The 23,734-nt window shown below is 36.7% G+C and overlaps 1 protein-coding gene and 1 pseudogene across 2 annotated transcripts; one reads left to right on the top strand and one right to left on the bottom strand.

Annotated features, from left to right (window-relative positions):
- Nucleotides 1–1,824: 1,824 nt before the first annotated feature.
- On the bottom strand, nucleotides 1,825–23,344 carry OTUD6B (OTU deubiquitinase 6B). Of its 2 annotated transcripts, none has more exons than XM_019716808.3 (7): nucleotides 23,187–23,344; nucleotides 22,383–22,534; nucleotides 20,110–20,190; nucleotides 12,299–12,611; nucleotides 10,822–10,883; nucleotides 7,549–7,655; nucleotides 1,825–6,797 (listed from the first exon to the last, which is right to left on the bottom strand). In XM_019716808.3, the coding sequence occupies exons 1-7, from the start codon at nucleotides 23,269–23,271 to the stop codon at nucleotides 6,713–6,715; spliced, it is 885 nt and encodes a 294-aa protein (XP_019572367.1). In that variant the 5' UTR covers nucleotides 23,272–23,344; the 3' UTR covers nucleotides 1,825–6,712. The 2 variants fall into 2 exon arrangements, with proteins under 2 accessions (XP_019572367.1, XP_074175172.1); XM_074319071.2 differs by having other exon boundaries at nucleotides 1,825–2,921.
- LOC109437517 (tubulin alpha-1A chain-like) lies at nucleotides 18,323–19,658 on the top strand (annotated as a pseudogene).
- Nucleotides 23,345–23,734: the final 390 nt, after the last annotated feature.

The raw sequence follows: 23,734 nt of genomic DNA, 5'->3' as shown, positions 1-23,734 counted from the left end.
GCTTGGTTGGTTGGCAGAGAAGTGAGCAGCGGATTGCGGATTGTGTAGATCCTACTTCCTGTCTCGCCCAGCTGCCAGCGAGACTGGGGTGCAGGAAGACCCCTCGTTGGGGTTGGCAGATGTTTGCTTTTGCGGCTTAACCAGCCGTCATCGAGAATATAGTGGTATGACTCCCTTATTTATGGCTCCGTTGGTGTTCCTTTTTGGTCTCACCATATCCTGCGTTCTTATGAGGGACCATGACCAGAGACCCCACATGACAAATATACTTTTTATGTTCCATGTTAATGCTGCTGGCAACATTGCTAAACTTTCTGTTACTATTAACAGGAACCACCTTCCTTCTAGGTTGCAATAACATTTTCCTCACATTCCTTTAAACCTTCACCAACAGCCTCCCAGAGTGACATCAGGCTCCTGCTAAACAGTCTCTTCAAGGCCCTTCTAACTTATAACCAAGGCCCAGCCCCAAAAACCCTGCTATACAGTTTAAATATTTTGTCATAGCAGCAAATTCTGCATCATGGTTCAATCAGAAAAAAAAGACCAAGTAGGAATCATATAGACTTTGACCTTAGGTAACTGTGGGAGCTCGTTAAACCATCTACGTAGGGGTGTTGCTTTTGTGTCTAGTACTACGTGTGCCACAGGATTGAGACGCTGAAAGAGAAGATCTGGCAAAAGTGGGATAAGCTGCGGACTTAACTCTTAATTCATGTCAATGATGTGAGCCAGCAGATCAGCAAGTTGCATGGTATTAACACTTGATGCCTCCACACTTTCTGAGCTACCTGGGCCTTCCAAATTTTGTGCACAAGGTCTTGTGTCTAGGACTGGCCTGAAACTATACATGGAAAGGAACTGAAATATTATCTGAGCTTAGCTACTAAATCCTATACAAATCTACCACCACCCTTCACATCCATCTACTTCTTTCCACTGCTACTATCATATAGTTCCAAGTCTCATCATCTCTACCTGTACTGCCTGCTTCAATTATGTACTCTGCCTCTCTACCATTACATATATTGTCACTGTCATCAGTCATCTTCCAACAATAAATCTATAACTAAATAAAACCTTTTAACTTACATTGCTTGTAAGTTATAATCCCAACTATTGAGTTGGGACTCAAAACTCATCAGTCTAGCTCCAGCTTTATCTCCTGTCACAAACCTTGTAACTTTAGACCACTTGCTATTCCACAGCATCGAGTACATTTATTCATTTGCTATGCTGTTGATTTTGCCTATGTGCCTTTTCCACCTAACTACCAGCCTAGCTGTTCCTAATCCTTTGCAGAATCTGCTCAAGTATTTCCTCTATCATTTTTCTTGAACCATGACCTTCTCTCCAAGCAGAACTGCTTCCATACTTCTGTTGAAAGAGGACTTCATACAAACTCTAGTTTAGCATTTAATGCTTTGCATCATTGTTCTTTTCCTATTTCTCCCTTGCTACATATTTGAACTGCAATCTCTATAGCACGCTTGGCATAGAACAGGCATTCGGTAAATGTATATTAAACTGGTAATTTAAACTTTGGTGTTGTCTAAAAGAGCACCTAACATAAAGTCCATAATTGAGTCATACAATTGAGTCATATAAATATAGGAAAATTGAGTCATAAAATTGAGCATAAATTGAGTCATACAAATATGGAAAAAAAGAAACATGAGGCTCACAGAAGTTAAAAACATTGAGTGTCCATTTCTCAGGCACTGTCCAAGATGTCTAGTATACAATGAGTAAGTCATAGTAATTGCCCTCAAAGAGCTAAGGCTAGAGAGGTTAGAAAGAAAAAAAAAAAGAAATGTAAACAGGTCATTTATTCATCAGTTTATTTTCCAGTTTTACTGAGATATAGGTGACATATAATAAGATTGTATTTGTTTAAGGTGTACAACCTGATTTGATATATGTACAAGCATATGTTGTGAAATGATTACCATAATAATCAGATATAATAAGTGGCAATTACATGCTGGGCACTGATGCACTGGGAACGTAATAATGAAGACAAATTAGGTCACGTCTCTCATGAAGCCTACATTTCAATGCAATAAATGCTAATTTAAATAAGCACACAAAGTGGCAAATAACCCACTTTGCTGGTTCAAGGAAGACTTCCTGCTGTTGACTGAAATACACTCATAATGAGTTCAAAAGAATTAACCAGTTAATGAAATAAAAAATGTGAAGAGGAAAGCATGTAATAAAAGGAGCATGAAAAAAATTATTCACAGGCATGAAATACATCAGGCCACGGGGAATATAAATAATTCTAGCACATAAGTTTAAGAAAAGTAGTGACGAGAGCTGATGCTGGAGAGGTACATAGGACCAGTCATGAAGGACCTTGCTTAAATGCCATTAGGAGATTGTACTTCATCCTATAGTATTAAGGAGCCACTGGAAAGTTTAGGTTAGGAAGATAATAGTCAGATTTGCATTTCTGGCAGTTCACTTTAGCAGTATGAAGGAAAGGAGAGTTTAATGGAGTAAGACTAGAGACTTCTATACTATTTTGAGTCTTCTGTACTATTCTGAGACAGAAAAAGGGATAGAAAGGAAATGAGAGGGTAGAATGTGGGTTAAGACTGTGACTAGAACCTGATCTCATAGGTACATCAGATGGGGTAACCACAACTTAAGATGTGAAATAGGGGAACAGGAATTGGATAATATTTGGCAGGGTAAGGCTGTAGCACAAGCTCAGATTTATGAAGACATAAAAAAACTAGGAAGAGAAATGTAGAAAAGGAGATGGGGTTTACTATTTCAAACTTTTGAATTATCACCTGGTTCTTAAATGTACTCACTATGGACTCCCAGCTGAAAGGATTGTTGAGCTCTCTGCTGTATGGGATAACCTCGTGGAAGGTCAGCATCCACAGCTTTGTCAGCAATCAGAAATCAATCTATTTGGCAGGAAAATTGAAAAATCACACCAATTGACTGATTAATTGTTGACTGATTGATTGACTGAGACAGCATCATCTTGTGAACTCAGCACAGTACTAAGAACCTTAAATTCAATGTTAACCCAGATGGAGCTCTGGTATAGCATGAGAACAAGATGGTCAAGAGTAACAACCTGAAAAACAAGTCAGTGGAAGAGGCACAGCCCAGAACAGAGACTAAGGAGGAGGAGCTAGCAAAGAGTAGTGTTATGAAAAGAGAGAATTTCTCAAGGAACGAAAGGTCTAGTATTAAATGCAGCAGAAATTTCCAGTAAGATAAAAACAGGTTAAGTGGTCACTGGTACTACTCTTAGAAGCAGTTTCATTGGAGTGGTGGAGCCTTCAATACTGTTGTTGATTGAAGAATATATACATATATTTCAAAAAGACGTTTAAATAAATAGCTCCATGTGCAAATCGTGTCACTCTTCAACAATAATTAAAACAAGCTTTATAAATCTGGGGGGCTAGCCAAGGTAGGTTCTATTTAAACCGAGGCTAGATTAGTTAGCTGGGTGAAGCAGGTTGGGTGAAATATTCAACTCAAATGTCAGTTCAAAGGTCTTCAAGTAGAAGGGAACAATGGTGGGGGGTAAAGAACAAGAACTGATTGCTTCCTAAAATTTACTTTGAAAAACTTACTTAGAAACCCCATGAGTTCTAGTTTTTCTACAACATAGAGTCTGTTTTACCATGTTTCCCCGAAAATAAGACCTAGCCAGACCATCAGTTCTAACGCGTCTTTTGGAGCAAAAATTAATATAAGACCCGGTCTTATTTTAATATAAGATCAGGAATATAATATAACATAACATAACATAACATAACATAACATAACATAACATAACATAACATAACATAACACCGGGTCTTTTATAATATAACACAATATAATATAATAAATATAATACTGGGTCTTATGTAAGACTGGGTCTTACATAATAGAAGACCGGGTATTATATTATGTAATATAAAACACATAAATAAGTAGAAGAATTGATGTATATGAAAATATACTTGACAGGAAGAAAAAACACTCTCGTTTGTTCAATAAAAGTAGAAACAGTATGAAATTACTAATTAAATTATCAGAAAAACAATTGATCTACTCCTTTAGCTAGTTCATGACATGTACCAAGACAATATATTAACAAATGTGTACCAGCATAATAACTTGCATAAGCTTCCTTCACATTTTTATACACAAATACAAATGTTTTTCTTTTCTCCTTTAACACCCACCACTCTGAAAATATTCTTCTAATTCACTTGCCCTAAACAAACCTTCATTATTCTAAAAGGTTCTAAACTTCAATCTGATTTCTAAGCGCCATGCCTTAAATGGCTATATTTTATTATCTCCCTCTATTCTGTTTGGGCATAATGCTGTGTTCATATACTTATTCCAAATCTTTTAAATATAACAATCTGTTATTTTATTATTTTCAACTATGTGCAAGGACAAAATAAAGGCTGGATAAAATTCTAAAAAGAAATGAGTTCCTCTATTTCTATATTCTAAAATTGTTAAAGAATAACAATTTGAACAAATGTTTATTTTAATTCATTTTATTCTTCTTCTGGCACAGATATGAACAAAACTATATTGCTCACTATAGTTATACACACTCTTTTTTGCTTTACAGAAGTTGTAAACATATTTAAGTGAATAAAATTCTTGGCTTAACACGATTTTAGAACTCTAACGTACTTTTCAAGTTAGGACAAAAAAAAGCTTATGAAACTTCCATTAGATTATCATCATACAGCAAACTAAATTAGTATATCTGCTTTTAAATTAACATCTGCCATTTTTTAAAGACTTCAATTTTTATCTGCACTTTTATGAAAGAACAGAAGCTAACCATATAAATCTAGTTCATGACCATATTGGCCCTTTAAAAATAAAAAATAATAAAAATAAAAAATAAACCTATAATCAAGAAAACTCTATTAATCTTTTAGGAAAAAAAAAAGCTACCAATAAGTTATTTTAGAATACTTTAAATATAGATGGAATTTATAATTACTAGGTTTTATGGTATCTGATTTTATTAATGCTTATCTTTTAATTTTAAAGTAACATTACTTTAAAATAAAACCAAGGTGTTTAGTATTTTATAATTTCATTATTTTATAAATTTCAGACCCCAAAAAAAAGCTCAGATCATGGCTTACAAAAAAGGCAATCTTCAGAATACATTTTGACAGGCAGAATGGTTTTTAATCTCTTGAACTGGAATACCTTCATGTCATACTCTTGCTGTAGTTGACCAGCTTCCCACATTGTCACCTGCTAGGCACATGAGATTGACAACCCATTTTTAGAATTATAAACTCCATATTTAATTGCAAAAATTAGTTGCATTCATGGAGCAAAAATCAAATATTGTAAACTTCATGCTAAATGTTACTAGTTATTTCTAACTGGGAGAAAATAGACCCAACCAAAAAGATCTTGTTTTTCACAATACTCCCTTACATATAAATTATTTGACACATTTGTATATATGGGTGCCATCTTCTTAGAAAGAATACTATTGTGTGAAACCTGAACTCTGAGTTAGATAAATCATTCACACCAAAAAGTACTGTATACTGATTTCACTATACAGTCTTGACTCTCAAAGAGCGGCTTTCAACTTTATCCACACATGTAATACAAAAATTCTCAAATACTTGAGGCTAAAGAAAGGTTACATTAATAAATAAGGCTAACAAAATAACAAGTAATAAAGGTTTTCTTTTAATCCTGGAAAATGAAACAAAGAGAGAAAAATTTGTAAGACACATTGGAAAAAGGAAGAATTTGAAGTAAATTTGGCCTGGAATCTTTTTGCATTGCTATTCCTTCAACTTATACAAATTAAAGAGTAAAAGAGGCCACAAACTCTTTCTTAGTGGAAAAAGCTGCAAGAAAAGAAAAGCAGCTTAGTAGTGATGAAGAAAACACAACAAAGGATATAAAAATTTGTAGTTATGAAGATAATCAAGAAATTATGGTACTAATTCCTTTCTGAAGTTTAAGAAACAACAAGTAGTAACAAATGAATTAGACAGTAATTTGTTGGGTCTTTTTAAGTTACACACAAATAAAAGGATAATCTATAATTTTTTAGAAGTTTAAATCTGACACGGAACATCTTCTATTTACCTTTAAATTTGTCTCATTTCTTAAAACTTAACAACTGATTCCCGTCGGAAAAAATATTTTAAAATTCTTAATCATTAAAGCAAGCTTCTTAGCTGCACTTTGATGGAGTTATAAAAGCTTCACAGAATTAATCCCATCAATACCAAAGTTACTGCAATAAAGTTCATTCATAAGCATTAAATGTGATTATCACCAACACCATATTATGGCAATGACAAAGAGATTGAGTCATTTCAATTCTTCAAGAAAAATTACATTAAAATGGTTACTGAAAGCTTTTAGTAAAACACTTAAGATTTATTTCAACAGGATGTTCAGGAAATCCTACATTAATAAAAACATCAGCAAATAGGGTTGCATCTTGGTCTATAAATGATGTTCTCCATAATGGACTTGTGTTTTTAAAATATCACGTAGGGGACACTGGTTAAAGTTTATCTCTGACATTTTTTTTTAAAAACCTGTTAGCAGCTTTGCTATAAAACCTGATTAAAATAGCTGTGTTTTTCAGTCACATTTAGAACAATCCAGCACTTGGTACGAATACTCGTATCGGCATTCTTTACTAAAACATAGTTGTGCAACATTTTGTAAACTAGCTGCAATTTTCAGTAGCTCTGTTCACCAACCATGTAACAGAATTGTAATGTTCTCCTAAACCATATGCATGTCTCATATATCTGAAATAAAAAAAAAGAAATGAGTAGTTTTGAAGAATGTTTATAAACACTTATTATGTATATAAAACCAAGAACTCTGAATGAATCACTCCACAGAGGTATCATTCAATAAACTACATAAGCATTTTACTTAAAAGTTCAACACCATGTGAAAAGCAGTAGCAGTCAGTAAGATCTGTAAACCTGTCTGTTGAGTTTAGGTAAAACACAATCACTGTAGGGAAAAAAAGATTGAAATACTGAGTGCTCAATAAGCTTAAATTTTTACCTAAATCCAAGCCATTAATGACCACCTTAGTAGGTTTAGCTAATGAACACTAAAACCAGTAGCAAACTCTCCATGCTGTGTTTCAGAGATTTCTCAATCACATAAAATACTTTTACAATATGAAGAAAAAAAATCTCTAAGGAATAATCAGGCATATGAATATATTTCAGCCTTTTCACTTGTTGAAACTTTTATAATTATTAATGTCAATATGCAAACTAATGCTAAAATTTCTAACCTTTAGAAATGACTCTATTCTTAACATACACAAGAATAAATCACCAGAGATTTAAACAAGTATCTAAATCACGTATTTTGACAATTGTTTCTGATTTTATAATTGCCTTTAACATAAAATAAGCATAATTAATTCCACTGACAATATTTTTTTTTGATTAATCAACAACACAACCTAAAATCTTTTAATAATCCTTTTTGTCTTAATTATGAAAAATATAACAGTAGACATTTCTAGGTACTTACACAAGTATTAATGGTTTTTGGGGATATTCTTCGCCAACTACAATAGGAGGAGAATCTGCCTGTATTATCTCTATCGGTGTTTGTAAAATATGAGACAGGGCTCTTAGCTATAGAAAAGAAAATGCATTATTAAAAAAAAAAATGTAAATCTTATTGAAATAATAAACTACTAAGATACGCATGCATGAATAGTGCAATCAGTCAGAGCAGGGATCCGCTCTATTCTTCACTGTACACTGAGAGCCTGGCACATAGTAGGCACTTAATACATATTTGTTGAATTAACAAATAAATATTTATTAAATCAAATGCAGAAATTTCAAGCCCTAGCTACACAACAGCTTCTTAGAAATGTCAATAGTTAATAAAGTGAGGGGATGAATATTGGGTTCATTATACTAGTCTCTGCACTTTTGAATATAAGTGAAAATTTCCATAATAAAAAGTTTTTAAAAACTACTGTTTGGGGGGCCGGCCCAGTGGCTCAGGTGGTTAAGAGCTCCATGCTCCTAACTCCGAAGGCTGCCGGTTCGATTCCCACATGGGCCAGCGGGCTCTCAACCACAAGGTTGCCAGTTCAACTCCTTGAGACCCGCAAGGGATGGTGGGCTCTGCCCCCTGCAACTAAGATTGAACACGGCACCTTAAGCTGAGCTGTGTCCCGGATGGTTCAGTTGGTTGGAGTACGGACTCTCAACCACAAAGTTTCCAGTTCAATTCCTTGAGTCCCACGAGGGATGACGGGCTCTGCCCCTGCAACTAAGATTGAACACGGCACCTTGATCTGAGCTGCCGCTGAGCTCCCAGATGGCTCAGTTGGTTGGAGCGCATCCTCTCAACCACAAGGTTGCTGGTTCGACTCCCACAAAGGATGGTAGACTGTGCCCCCTGCAACTAGCAATGGCAACTGGACCTGGAGCTGAGCTGTGCCCTCCACAGCTAAGACTGAAAGGACAACAATTTGAAGCTGAATGGCACCCTCCACAACTAAGATTGAAAGGACAACAACTTGACTTGGAAAAAAGTCCTGGAAGTACATACTGTTCCCCAATAAAGTCCTGTTCTCCTTCCCCAATAAAAAAAAAAAAAAAAATCTAAAAAAAAAAAACCACTGTTCAGGCATCAGACCAAATCAATTACAATTTTGGCGGGAGAGGGGTAAAGAGAGGGAACAAGGCAGAATAGGAGGCTTATTTTTTCATTTTTTTAAGCTTTTCAGATGATTCTAATGTACAACTAATATTGACAGCCACTACTCTGTAATTTTCAAGGCACAAATAGAATGAGTTATGCATATGAACTGCACTATCCTTTCATGTAATTTCCATCCGATTAACATACAAGTTTCACACCATACAACATAAAATTAGAGCTTAAAGCCAGATGAATAATAGTTATTAATGCATGCAATCCTCACATAACCTGATGGGATAGGTACTACTGTTACACTTATTTTAAAGATCTAGAATCTGAGGCAGGGAAAGGTTAAGAGGCCTCCCTAAAGTCAAGCACAAAGAAATAAAATGAGTGAACGGAGGAAGTTCCTAAACAAATGAATCATTTAACAGTCTTTAATCATAGTGCCCAGATCTATGTATTGACCCCATTAGAAGACCATTCTGTCTTAAAGCATGGTCCCTTTAGGAAGCATGGTCTTTTTAAAGAATGTAAGAAATTACTTCAGGAATATGAAAAAGGTTCCATGTTTTGCGGCGGCAAATTTAATCTCATACTCTATCTCATAAAAATATACCTTTGAGGCACTTTTTTCTCATACCTACAAAAAACATTTTTTAAAAGCTACCTTGGAATGGAGGGTGCGAAGGAAATTCTGGAAATCTTAACATTCCTTCTAAGTCTTCAGAAATCATTTAAAGATTTTTCTCTTTAATAATTTAAATTTACCCCGTTGTGAAAACAGCAACTCTTGTTTCGTATGGATTCAGAGATGAACAACTTAAAAGAAATGTCCTTCAAGGGATTTTTCTAAAGCTTTTTTTTTTTTTTTTTTTTTTTTTTACTTAAAGAGTCACTTAGGTCTCTAATACTCATATTAACTTGTGATCCTCATAACAAAGTTCAAGCATCTTTACTCCAAATGTAGTCATAAAGCTACTATGAAAACTTCCTGAGTTTCAGAGACCCAGGAGAGGCACACAAAACGAATAGGCAGTTCCCTCCAGTGGCTCGGAAGAGGTACAAATATAGCACTGCTCAGAAAAATTTTGAAGAAGCACTCATGTCATATCTTCAAACAACAGTTCTTAAAGTAAAATACTCAAATCCACAAACTATTCAAGATGACTAATCGTTATACAATATTAAGAGTGCTAGATTCATCCATCTGGTACTTTAGCTTACAAACTTTTATGCATATACTCTGCCTTATTTAGTGTCCACAAACGACCTACCCAGTACACACAGGGGTTTTAATATTCCTATTCTATAATTAGGAAATTCGAGCTCAGGAGGTTGCCTCCTTGCAGGAAGCAAGGTCACAAAACTGAGAAGTGAAAGGAAAAGCCAGGACCCAAATCCAAGACTTTCCCTCTTATCTCCTGAGTTTCTAATAACCCAAGCTGCCTCATCACCACTTGGACCTCTTAAATGTTTTGTTTATTTTATTTTAATGAAACAAAGTTAACAAAGCACATCAAATAATTAGAGCTAAAAAAAAAATCCTGATTAACTCTCTACAAGTGACTAAACACAGTTTTCTTACATATGAATTTTAATGCACCAATACTGCTTTCAAGTCAGTCAGTCATTATCAACTAGGAATTCAAGACACAATTCTAAAAGATGTGTATGGCAGATTTGATCTGTAATTTAACATAAAAATATTGTTTTCTATTTCTGATGTAATGAATGTTATTTTTCCAATACTGACTTTCATCAGCTGAGCTACTAAGGTCAATATTAACTTTGCTTGAGTAAAATCGTTAACATTCATTAAGTCCAAAAAGAACAAATATATTGCCAATACCAGCATCACAAATGGAAACACTTACGCAGATCCAAAACTATCCTCACCAACCCACAGATCAAACACTGGGCAATTTAAAATGAAATAGTGTTTCACTTCCTGAAGGTACATACCTAAAGGCCTAAGAATGTTAACCCCCTACTACTTCAATGCTTTGTCAGTAAAAAGCTAGCAAATATACAAAGAAAAGGAATCTTCAAAGAGAAATTGGGATCATCTGAATACTACAGATGGGATTTAGAAATAATTTAACAATCCACAATCACTATGAATAACTACAAACTTACCTCAAGCTGACCTCCCCATGCAGCTGTGTTTATAATATCATCACAGTACTTTCCAAACTCTTCTGTAAAAAATAAACAAAATATAGCACTTAATAATTTCCATAACTCATGTTATAAGATCCCTCTATTGCTCCCACGTTCCTGATGAAACTGGTCAAGATACGAATTTTCTCCTTCTTTACCTGTACTCTCCAGAATTTAATCCAATTCCTAGATCCAAACTTAACACATTCTAATTTTCTACCATCTTACCATCCAAGAGCAAAACAATACATTTCTGCTTCCCTCCCTCAGCCTGAGGCCCACAGACCTAACTACATAACAAGCCTACTTCCTTCTTTTTATCCCAAGTAATGTCCACCGCCAAAACTGTCACCTTATTCACTATTTTGACATGTATTTTAAAGCCTAAATCTGCACCCAAAAGAGTATACCAAAAAAAGAAAAACGTAGCCTCTATAAAATCAGGTCCCCTATAACATAAGAAATGTGAGGGCCGGCCCAGTGGCTCAGGTGGTTAGAGCTCCATGCTCCTAACTCCGAAGGCTGCCGGTTTGATTTCCACATGGGCCAGTGGGCTCTCAACCACAAGGTTGCCAGTTAATTCCTCAAGTCCCGCAAGGGCAGCACCCCCTGCAACTAAGACTGAACACGGCACCTTGAGCTGAGCTGCCGCTGAGCTCCCGGATGGCTCAGTTGGTTGGAGCGCATCCTCTCAACCACAAGGTTACCAGTTCGATTCCTCGACTCCCGCCAGGGAGGGTGGGCAGTGTCCCCTGCAATTAAATTGAACACGGCACCTTCAGCTGAGCTGCCGCTGAGCTCCTGGATGGCTCAGTTGGTTGGAGTGCGTCCTCTAAACCACAAGGTTGCCGGTTCGACTCCCACAAAGGATGGTGGGCTGTGCGCCCTGCAACTAGAAACGGCAACTGGACCTGGAGCTGAACCGCGCCCTCCACAACTAAGACTGAAAGAACAACAAACAACTTGAAACTGAACGGCACCCTCTACAACTAAGATTGAAAGGACAACAATTTGACTTGGAAAAAAGGCCTGGAAGTACATATTGTTCCCCAATAAAGTCCTGTTCCCCTGCCCCAGTAAAATACTTAAAAAAAAAAAAATGTGAAAAAAGAATCAGGGGGAAGTACAAATGAGTTGAAACTCCTTTCCCAGAGATAGCATCAGATATGTAGTGCTTCCACATGTTATTTTGGAAGCATTCACGTTATTTGCATCAGTATCTTATATAAAATGACTAATATAGTTTAACTATAAAATGGTTGAGTACTTAAAAGATCTTAATAAAGCAAAATGTACTAGTATCTATTAAAATTATAGAAAATAATTCTGCCTAAATTTTGAGATATTTTTCGCCATAAGGACTATCGAGTTTTTATTCTCAGTCCCAAGAAGCACTTTATTTAATAATAACAACCACAACTGCAACAAGACATAGTAAAGAAAACTAAATTACCTGGAGTATACATATCTCCTGTATTAGGGTTTGTTAAAAATGGCAGAAATTCTTCCACATGGCTTTGCATATATTCAGCAGTCTGACTTCTTAAGGCAGCCACAGTCAGAGGGCATTCCTGTTCTTTCAGTTGATCTTCAATGGCTCTATACATACAGTGGCCATCAGATGGAATCTGTTTAATTTCCAACTGTCTAGCTGCCAGTATTTCAGCAAGTTTTTCACTTTCTACATGTCTAGCTCCAGATAGGTTCTCAATTTCAGCTTCAGCTATCCTTTCTTTCCGCTCCTTTTCTAATGCAGCTTTTTTGTCCTAAGAGAATGTAGGAAAGTTAATTCATAATAATTAGGACTAATTCACATTTATTAAGGAGATAGAAATGTAAGATCCTCAAAACATTGTTGCCATTTTTCTCCCTTCTCCCACAAGATCATATTGATGATCTCATCACTTGAAGAATGTTCTGTACTCTGAAATCCTTTAGAGGCAAACTATCTTTCTCATCTGTATGTTCCCAGCACCTAGCTCTGCACCTAGACAAAAGCTCTCAAATTTTTCTTTGAAAAATTTAAAAACTACTTGCCAAGTTTCCTAAAGCTTTACTTACTGATTTCAATGTACTGTATTAAGACTGACTTGTCCTAGGACTTAAAGCATATCATTATATTTAAGTCCATGCTACAGCAAGCTTTTTAACTTACCACTCAATCAGTGAGGCATTAACATGCTAAAGCATTTAGACGGGTACAGGAACTCTATTTATCTGGCTTTTAAAAAATATATGTGTAAACACAAGCATACACATTTTATTAACGTAACAGAAAAATATTCTTCATAAAAATTAAAATATTACAGATAAAGTTCTCCTTAAGGACCAGTGCCTGCTCTGGAGGTCTGCTGTATATCCTTCTCAATTTTTTCTCTATACATTTTAATAAATATAGATGCACTCATAGAAAATGTATAAAAAGTTTTTAACAAAAATAGTATACATTACATTCTGCAACTTGCTTTCCTTATTCAAATGTTGTAAGAAATCTTCCCATAAAACATATACAAGGATGAGGCAGGGAGAGGTCAATAAGATCTGTGACATGAAGAATGGATAGGAGGTAGAGTGAGAAGGCTGGAGAAGAGAAGATAAATCCTGACAGTTGGACTAGCAAGGATCAAAAGCCAGAAGCACTGTTTTATAAATGAACACATTACCAGAGAAAACTGTCAAGAGATGAGTTTGGGGGCAAAAAAGACAGGTACATAAAAACGGTCCCCAACTTTCGATGGTACGACTTATAATTTTTCGACTTTACAATAGTGTGAAAACATATACGTCATACATTCAATGGAAACCTTTGAATTTTCTATTTTGATCTTTTCTCAGGTTAGCAATATGCAGTAGGATACAGCTCTCATGATGCTGGGCAGCGGCAGTGAGCCACAGCTCCCAGTCAGCCATGTGACCAAAGGTAAACAACTAATATTCTATAGTGCATTCACTGTGTTAGATGATTTTGCCCAACTGTAGGTAAATGTAAGTGATCTGAGCACGTTTCAGGTAAGTTAGGCTAAGCTACTATGTTCAAAAGATTAGGTGAATTAAATGCATTTTCAACTTAAATGATATTTGCAACTTATGATGGGTGTATCAGAACTTAACCCTATCATAAATTGAGGAGTATCTGTAGTTGATATACATTAAGTCTAAGCATACATAGTTTTTTTAATTAAAAAAAAACAACACTAGAACATACACAAAATATTTATAGTACTTTTCTCTGGATGGTAGGATTACAAAATAAGTTTTATTTGGCTGTGTGTGTACATTGTACTTTTCTGCATCTGTCTAATTTTCCACTGTATGTTTTACTTGTATACTCACACGGGGAAATGCTTTTTAAGAGAATAAAAATAATTAAACTGAATTCTACAAATTTTTATATTGATAGCAAATTACAGGGTACACCTAGGAAAACGTAAAAATTTGCATATCCTTATCTCTAACTCTTTGGGGAAGAAGCAGCAAATGGAAAGGCAAATTCCAATTTAACTTAATGCCTGTTAAGTGCCATGCTAGATTAACCTAAAATGACCTAAACCAAAAACTGAATTACCTGAACCAAAAACTATTTTCTCCCTAATAAAACATAAACCTATTTAAGTTTTGTCTCCAAATTCCAACCATTCCAGAAGTAACATGCATAAATTTATCTCACTGAATACCTACAACTGTAGATCACAGCAGCATAAAACCTTAAAACACATGGTGATGCTATTACTTTATAAAAGACTAAAAACCATTTTGAGAAGGGAGAGGGAAAATAAGCACTTTAGATATCATCTAATCCAAAACCCCTCATCCTCTTCTGAGGAAACTGCACACAGAAAGATTTCCAAAGGCAATATAGCTGGGCAGAGCACAGCAGGTGCCAAAGACAACACTACAGAGCTATTTCTATCCAGGCACCTGAATCAGAATAAAAGTGGGAGCAGATGGGAGCTGGTCTTAACGATGTCATGTACTATTTACTGGAAGAGTAGAACTTTATACTACCTGCAAAACCATTGTGAAGCCTCTAAAATACTAATCCAGTCACTTCATTTTTTTCTCCTTATGCTCTGCTTCAATATTACAAAGCAATTTCTTTTCCAGGGCACTAGGTGGGATATCCACTGGATTGTTTTCCCAACAACGTATTGTAAATGAAAAAGCAATTCTATGGAATATAACCTCATAGGGTGATCTGATCCTAAGTTCCTAACTGGGCAGGTCTTGGTGAGTACTCAAGCCCCAAGCATAAACTGCTTTAGAAGACTTATCGATTGTTTCTGTGCACCTAGGTTAACACACTTTGAAATGTCCCCTTTCATAGCCCTCCAGCAAATGCAATGACTACCCTCAAGAGAGCAAATAATCCTACTATCCTGTAATCTTGATTCCCCGCCTTGCTTTCTCCCACCTTCACGTAATTTTTCTTCATGTTCCTTCCCTCCTTAATCTCAAACGCATAATAGAAAGTGCAAACTGTTATTCTCTGAAGCATTTGAGATCTTACTCCCTGGCATATGTCCTCAGTTTAGCTCAAATAAATTCTTATAAAAATTCTCTACAGATATGGAAATTTCTTATGTCAACAGTATAGTTTCCTAATGGCACTAGGCACTTTGGTTTCCATAGCCCTAGTACTGGAGCCAGAATGAGACCAATAAAATCTAAAGAAAACGTATAAAAGATAAAAATAGTATGTAACTCATAAATATATCATCAGTAAAACTAGACTCGTGTTAATATAGTAAGACAGCAAAAAAAACTCTGAAGAGGAACATTAAGAACTGGGTACTTACTAGTCCTGGGTTTGTATCAAACTTTCAGCATGCCATTGAGACAACTTGGGCCTCAGTTTTCTCATTTACAGAAAAAAGCAACTGAACTAGATCTCATTCCAGCTCTCAAATTTCGTATTAATGGAACTTAGATCTTTTATTGAAGTTCTTTGAATTGAATAAATACTCTCTATGCTTTTCTAGATTAAAAATAAGAGATTTGCTCTATAACATTCCAATAATAAATCTTCATAAAGTTTTATCATGTTTTTCTACCAGAGTTGTAGCTCTCCCAAAGATAAACACCATTAGTTAATTAGCTTTTCAATCATTGATGCCTTTGGCCAAAAAAAAAAGAGGTTTGAAATAAGTCTAATACCCAATTACCCACCCTGTTCTCAGGTTCCATTTTCTTATGTATCATAAGCTTTTATGTTTTCTGTTTCACAATCCTACTAATATAAGAAAGCAAAAGAAACTTAGGGCATTACTTTTAGGGTATTTTCTCTGCCAAGTGCTAAAGAAGCTAATTATAAAAAATGATGTGTCGAGGGTATAGCCAAAAAAGCTATACCCTGCATATTTCAGCTATGTAGTATTTTAGGAAAAAAACTACAAAATGTTTGAGAAAGATAAGGAAGTTTAATTTGTTTTTGTTTGTTTTGTTGCCTAAGGGTCTGGGTGGGATGAAAAAGTTTTTATAAAGACAGGAAGAAGTTGTAGCCTCATGTTTCCCAGAATTAAATAGGCTACTCTAAAATACAATTACTAAGTAGCGGAAATTCCAATATTGTGTCATGCTAATGCCAAGCAAAAATTCTGCCCTTTGTTTTTGATCTATAGAAGCAAGATGAAAATCATAAGGCTATCATAAAAATACATATCATAAGTAGGAAGCTGAACTAGATAACTTTCAAGATGTCACGAAATCTAATTTCACGATTCTATGAAATTCACAATCATATTTGCTCAAGAATAAAATTTTACCTACGTGTGAAAAATGTTTGCTAATTTGAATTTAATCAACTTTCAAACAAACAAAGATACTGGTTTTAGGCTGAATTTTTTTAAGAAGTATATTATGCAGTAGTTAATATGATAAATGATACCATTACCTGTTAACCCAGGAGTTCTCCAGGCCTTGAATTAGAGCTTTGGAAACAGTATATTACTTAGTATTCACAATAACTCTATGAAGTATTATTTCCCCCCATTTATACATGTGAAAACAAGGCTTTAAAAGGTTAAGAATTTTACCTAAAGTCACAAAGTAAGTGGGATTAAAACCCCATCTGTCTGATGCCAAAGTCCATGCTCTATTAAATCACATACTAAATTATCAGATTCAAAGCTAGCTTAGAAATAAACTTAAATCCTAGAAAACATCAAATGTTAGTAAAACAGTATTTGGAACTAAAAAGATTGGATTTAAACATCTTTTTTTTTTTTAAAGTGAAAAAGCCTTACTTGATATCATGAACTCACTAATTCCAATAAGTCAGTTCCTTACAGTTCTTTGATAATGCAAAATTTCATTCCCACATTTTTGTCCATAGAATTTCTCCTACTTCAAATATCCTACCTAAAAAACTATATTTCCTTAATTTTCCAACAAAGTATTTAACACTTAGCCCAATTAACCTTTCCATCTATAAACAAACAGAGGCTATCTTGACAAGCCTGATACACTCGAAAACTGAAAATAACCACATGGGACATTTTCATCTTAAGAAATTCCTAACTGAGCAAGTAATGGTGGGAACTCATGACCTAAGGCCTATATGATAGATTAATGTCTACCTTGAGTAAGCCCTATCCACTGTTTTTGTGGATCTAGAATAATATACTTAAAATCGATCTATAGACCTCCAAAGATAAACACCACGGTATGGGCGAGACAACACCAACATTCCTCATTTTTACCTTTTACCCCCATACCTCTGTAAACTATCCTGTTAACTATCCTGCACCCATCACTATAAAAGAAACGTTCTCTCTCCATTTCACTTTCTATCCAGTCCTAGAGATTTTCCGCTTTACTTTCTCCCACCTCCTTAATCTGCCACCAATTGATTTCATGTAACTTTATGTCTTCTCCTTTCATTCTAATCTATAAACTGCAAAACTGTTATTCCCAGGGGCACTACCTCAATCCTCTGATTATTTTTGCTTGCGACACTAGCCCCAAACCCTTGGCTCAAAATAAACTCTTTAAAACTTTCTTTACGTTTGAAATTTCTTTCATCAACAGTTCCGATTTAAAAAAAAAAAAAAATTCTCTGAATTTTCTTCATTATTAACCATTACATAGGTATCTACATAATTCTCTGAGAATTTTAGATAGCTATATATCTTGCTCAACTTCTAGGTTCAAATCCTTGTTTCACCACTTACTACTATAGTTTTAAACCAAAGTTGTGCATCAGAATCATCTTGGCCCACACTCTGAAGATTGTGATTAAGTCTGGGATAATATATTTGTAAAAAAAATATCCTACGCACACCCCTTACCTAGCCCCACCCTTCTACGTGAACAGAAAATTGAATATGCTATTTCATATTGCCTTAGGCCTATTTTCTTCTCTATAAAACGGGGCTAAGAGGCAGGTTCCCTTACATAGACCACGTAAGAGTCACGCTATAAGAAGCAACAACCTCTTCCTCTCAGCCATCCGCCTGGCAGCTGCAAAGTAGCAACAACCATGCTTGAGTGCATCTCCATCCACTTTGGCCAGGCTGGTGTCCAGATCGGCAATGCCTGCTGGGAGCTCTACTGCCTGGAACATGGCATCCAACCCAATGTCCAGATGCCAGGTGACAAGACCACTGGAGGAGATGACTTCCTCAGTGAGACAGGTGCTGGCAAGCATGTGCCCAGGGCAATGTTTTAGACCTGGAACCCACAGTCATTGATGAAATTCACACTGGCACCTACCACCAGCTCTTCTACCCCAAGCAGCTCACCACAGGCGAGGATGATGCTGCCAATAACTATGCCTGGGGGCATTACACTATTGGCAAGGAGATTATTGACCTTGTCGTGGACCAAATTCGGATACTGGCCGACCAGTGCACAGGTCTTTAGGACTTCCTAGTTTTCCGCAGCTTTGGCAGAGGAACTGTTTCTGGGTTCACCTCCCTGCTGATGGAACGTCTCTCTGTTGATTATGGCAAGAAATCCAAGCTGGAGTTCTCCATTTACCCATTTACAGGTTTCCACAACTGTAGTTGAGCCCTACAAGTCCATCTTCACCACCCACACCACCCTGGAGCACTCTGATTGTGCCTTTATGCTTGACAATGAGGCCATCTATGACATTTGTTGCAGAAATCTTGATATTGAGCACCCACCCAACCTACACTAACCTGAACAGGCGGATAGGTCAAATTGTGTCCTCTATCACTGCTACCCTCAGATTTCATGGAGCCCTGAATGTTGACCTGACTGAATTCCAGACCAACATGGATGCCCTATCCCCGACATCCACTTCCCTCTGGCCACATATGCCCCTGTCATCTCTGCTGAGAAAGCCTACCATGAGCAGCTTTCTATAGCAGAGATCACCAATGCGTGCTTAGAGCCAGCCAACCAGATGGGAAATGTGACCACTGCTGCCTATTGTAATGTGGTTCCCAAAGATGTCAATGCCACCACTGCTACCATCAAGACCAAGCATACCATCTAGTTGTGGACTGGTGCCCCCCTGGCTTCAACGTTGGCATTAATTACCAGCCTCCCACTGTGGTACCTGGTAGAGACCTGGCCAAAGTACAGCAAGCTGTGTGCATGCTGAGCAACACCACAGCTATTGCTGAGGCCTGGGCATGCCTGGACCACAAGTTTGACATTATGAATGCCAAGCGTGCCTTTGTTCACTGGTACGTGGGTGAGGGCATGGAGGAAGGAGAGTTTTCTGAGGCCCGTGAGGACATGGCTGCCTTTGAGAAAGATTATGAGGAGGTTGGTGAGGATTCTGTTGAAGGAGAGGGTGAGGAAGAAGGAGAGGAATACTAAAGTTAACATGTCACAAAGGTGTTGCTTTTATAGGGAAGCTTATTCTGTTTTAAACATTGAAAAGCTGTGGTCTGATCAGTTAATTTGTATGTAGTAGTACATACTCTCATATACAATTACTGGCCTATGCTTTAAAACATGACGCTTTGTTACAGACCCAACCTGTCCATTTCTCTGATGGGTTTGAATAAAGTATTCCCTGTCTTAAAAAATAAAATGAAATAAAATAAAATAAAATAGGGACAAGAAATCCTACTTCATAGGATTATTGTCAGGACTAAATGAGATTTCATGTAATATATAAGCCTAGCCTAGTATCTGGCACATTGCAAGTGCTTCATAAATGTTAGTTCAGGTCCTTTGACAATGTTGGTTGAGGTCCATTAATTTTTTTTCTACTACCCCCTATATAATACCTAAGGTAGTACTGAGCACACAACACAACTTAAATATTTGGTGACATGATTTTCATACCCGTCTCTTTTGTGCTTTTGATATCCGAGGCAGCTGATTCTCAAGAACCAAGTTTGAAATGTTAACAGCAACAGACTCTATCTGAAGAAAACAGAAAGCATTAACTAGTTAATGAAAAATACTTTGTTATTATTCAAAGTATCAGATAATTACATTATTGAAAATCACAAACATGTGTAATCCCATAATTCAAATTTGAGTAACAGCACTAGATAAATATTAGATAGCATGGTTTTGTCTCCTTTCTCTATTTATAAGGGAGAATTTGTCAGATTCCCAAGAAGTTTCCTTATATCTCTTCAAAGATAGTGCTCATCATTGCAAACTTTCCTTCCTTCTTAGCATGCCTACTCCATTAATCTAAACACTTCTTTTAAGTGCCAATTCAGTCAGCACTTCACACTTCCATTCTCCAAATGTGGCAGCAGAGGTCTTTCTCCAACACAATTAGCCAGAACCTGATGAGCACTACTTCTGGACCCTAGTAACAAGTTGAGGTTTTTCTATCCTTTCCCATCTACAAACTGATAAGTATAAGTAAAATTTAACTTACAATTATCATTGAGATATTACAATCAATCTTAATCATTAAACAAAGATTATGTTTGCTGAAGAAAAACAAGATGCTAGGCTAGACCTGTAACTATCAGGATTATTAACTAGTATTTTATTACTGCAAACATAAACTATTTTTTAGTATGTATGATACATACATAAAACAGATTGAGGCCTCTAATAACAGACTCAGTCAGCACTCAGCAAGGCTATGGCTCAAATGATTAAAATATCAAAATAAGATTAGGATTTCAAAGAGTGGGTATCAACTTTAGGGAAATTAGTATACTTATATTTTTCAGAGGAATCTGTTTTTACAAACTGCCATACTGACAACAGGCAAGATAAGAGAGAAGTATCTGAGAAAAAAAGAGAATACAATGACATAAGAATTCAGGCAGTGTTCAGAAAGAAACCTAACTTAAGTTAATGAAAAAGATAATAGTTCAAAGCAGAATGGGAGTTTGTATTTTAGCAGTTAGACAATATGTAGCTTAAGAATCAAACAGTTTTGTCTTGGAAACCTAGGAAAGAAATCTCAAAACTGAAAGGCCTGAGAGAACAAACAAAACTATCTTAACTAACAGAAAAGACGGGGAGTCAATCAGGAATACCATGATTGTGACAATACAATTAAACACCTGGAGCATCAAGCCTTGTAACTTGGAAATAAAATGTTAAGGGAACAGAAGGTCAGGATCTTGATGACTGGCTAATAAAATTAAATAACAACCATTGTAAATCAGTACAGACAAGCTGTTTTTCCTGCCAACAGCAGACTGAAGATGAACCAAATAAAATAAAATTTAATTATGGTAGAAAAAAATGTGCATAGACATAAGAACTTTTCTAACTACCAAAATGGAGTAAGGTTATGAACTCTGATCCTTGACATCCAAACCTGAAGCAATAAACCACCACACTATACAAAGTTATAACAGAATTCAACATTCACATCCTGGAATTAAGACAACTCTGGCTTTGACACTTAATAGATACTATGAATTCAGGACAATGTTCTAGATGTCTCGGAGTCTGTTTCCCACTTGAAAAAATAAAATTACCTACACTTACTTCATAGGTAACACCTCATAGAGTGTTATTATGAGAATTATATGAGATAATGCTTATAATATGTTAAACATAGTGCTTGGCACACAATACATATTAGCTATAATGATAAAATAAGTTAAAATTATGACAGTATGCTCCAATTTACCCAATAAACACCAGTAAATTTTCATTCATTACAACTTGTTCATAAAGCACTTTTATAACTTAAAAATGATTTCACATTCATTGTCCCATTTGATTCTCACAAAATCTTTCCTTAAACAGCAGAAGTATTTGTATCATATTATGCAGAGAAATTTATGCTCAGGAAGTGTAAATAACGTTACCCAGGTTACAATTATATTTAATGGCAATTCTGGGGACTAAAAGTCTGGTCTTTCAACTTTCATTTGGTGAAACTTCCTCTAGTCCACTTTTATCAATCTGTTCATCCTTGGGGCAAGTAAATAGTTAAAGTGTACATTCTTTGCTGACCTCCTTTACAAAAAATACACTACCATGTAAACCTGGTCACAAAAGGTGACCCATGAACATGGTTGACTTCATTTCCCTCCAATTTTATAATTTTATATAGTAAACAGTATAACAGAATTGGTCAATTGCTTTCAAATACTGTAGGCAAAGAAAAACATTATTTCCCATACTTTACTCTGCTTAGAAGTCAGCTTCAATTGCTCCAGTTCCTCTCTCTGTTTCTTTTCCATTTCTGCTTCCAACTTAGCAACATCATCAGTGAGTTGCTTCCTCCTCTTTTTGTCATTCTTGGGAACAGCATTCTTCATACCTTGAATTTTGGCTGAAAAGCCACCAAAATTTTTAACTCAAAAACTCACATGTTAAGAACAAATGAGAAATAGGAACAATAAGGGGATGAGTAAGAGGACATGGTATACAAAAAGTAATTAAGAAGAAGAGTAATTACATTAACAATCAGACAATTACGGAGAAGAGCCCAGATGAAGCTGAGACTCCCCTCCCCCCCCCCAAAAAAAATCTCCTTAACAGAACGGTGAGTTTGCTGTGGAAGGAAAAAAAAAAAAATGACTAAAGTCTAAATCTTTCAAGTACCCCTTCTGAGTCCTCAAAATTGAGGTAAGGCATTTTCAAAAGCACCCATTACGGCCAAGCGTCGGTAACTGGGCAGAAATAAGAAAGGGAGACCGGGGAGGGAGGTGCAACAGCCTGGGTCCGCACGCTGTTCAGACACCAGCACCGGAGCTGCCGCGCAGGGCAGGGGGAAAGCGGCGGAGCTGAGAAAAGGAAGCCACTGAAGGCTTAGGAGATTAAGGGACCGCCGGGGAAGGGCAGGCGGAAGGGAAGAGGCCACTTGCTACTTTAGGGAAGTCCAGGACGACGCACATTAGAAGCCTCTCAAGATTCCCCAGAACCGGCCTGCTAAGCGCCCTTCCCTGGGTCCGGCGACTTCTAGGTACCCGCTTGCCCCTCACCTTGCAACTCCTTTTTCTCTTTGCGATGCCTTCTCACCAGCTGCTCCTCCTCCTCATCCAGCCCCTCCACCAACACTGCCTCCATAATCACAAGGTAACCCACCACTCACGACAGAACAATCCTGCACCACCCGCTGGCAGGCACCTCCCACCCCTCAACCCTGACCCGGGGCGCCATTGGCCAGACTGGGGCACAGCCCCGCCTTCTAGGCGGTCCCGGATTTAGGCCTAGTCATTGGTAGAAGTAAAAAAGAGGGCAAACTGCGCGCCTGCGCACTCCCTTGACAATCGCCCTTACTATAGGGGAGAGGCGGGGGAGGGGTACAGCCGAAAGGCGAGGGAGTGTGGCTTGGCCAGCTGGAGTTTGTGGCCTGGTGATTGGCTAACTGGCTAGAGCACCTAGAGCAATAAAGCTGTAAGCTGGGCTGCTCTTCTGAGGTAAGGGGCGCAGAGATGACACAGAACCATTTTGGAAGTTCTTGTTTTGCTCCATTGCCCCTTTAATCCGTACTGTTGGTCCCATTGCTAACAGCTATTGAAAAGGTAAG

Source organism: Rhinolophus sinicus, chromosome 7 (assembly GCF_057876585.1).
Source record: "Rhinolophus sinicus isolate RSI-liver-muscle chromosome 7, RSI-T2T, whole genome shotgun sequence".
NCBI classification, from domain to species: Eukaryota; Metazoa; Chordata; class Mammalia; order Chiroptera; family Rhinolophidae; genus Rhinolophus; species Rhinolophus sinicus.
This window is presented reverse-complemented; position numbering and strand designations above follow the sequence as displayed.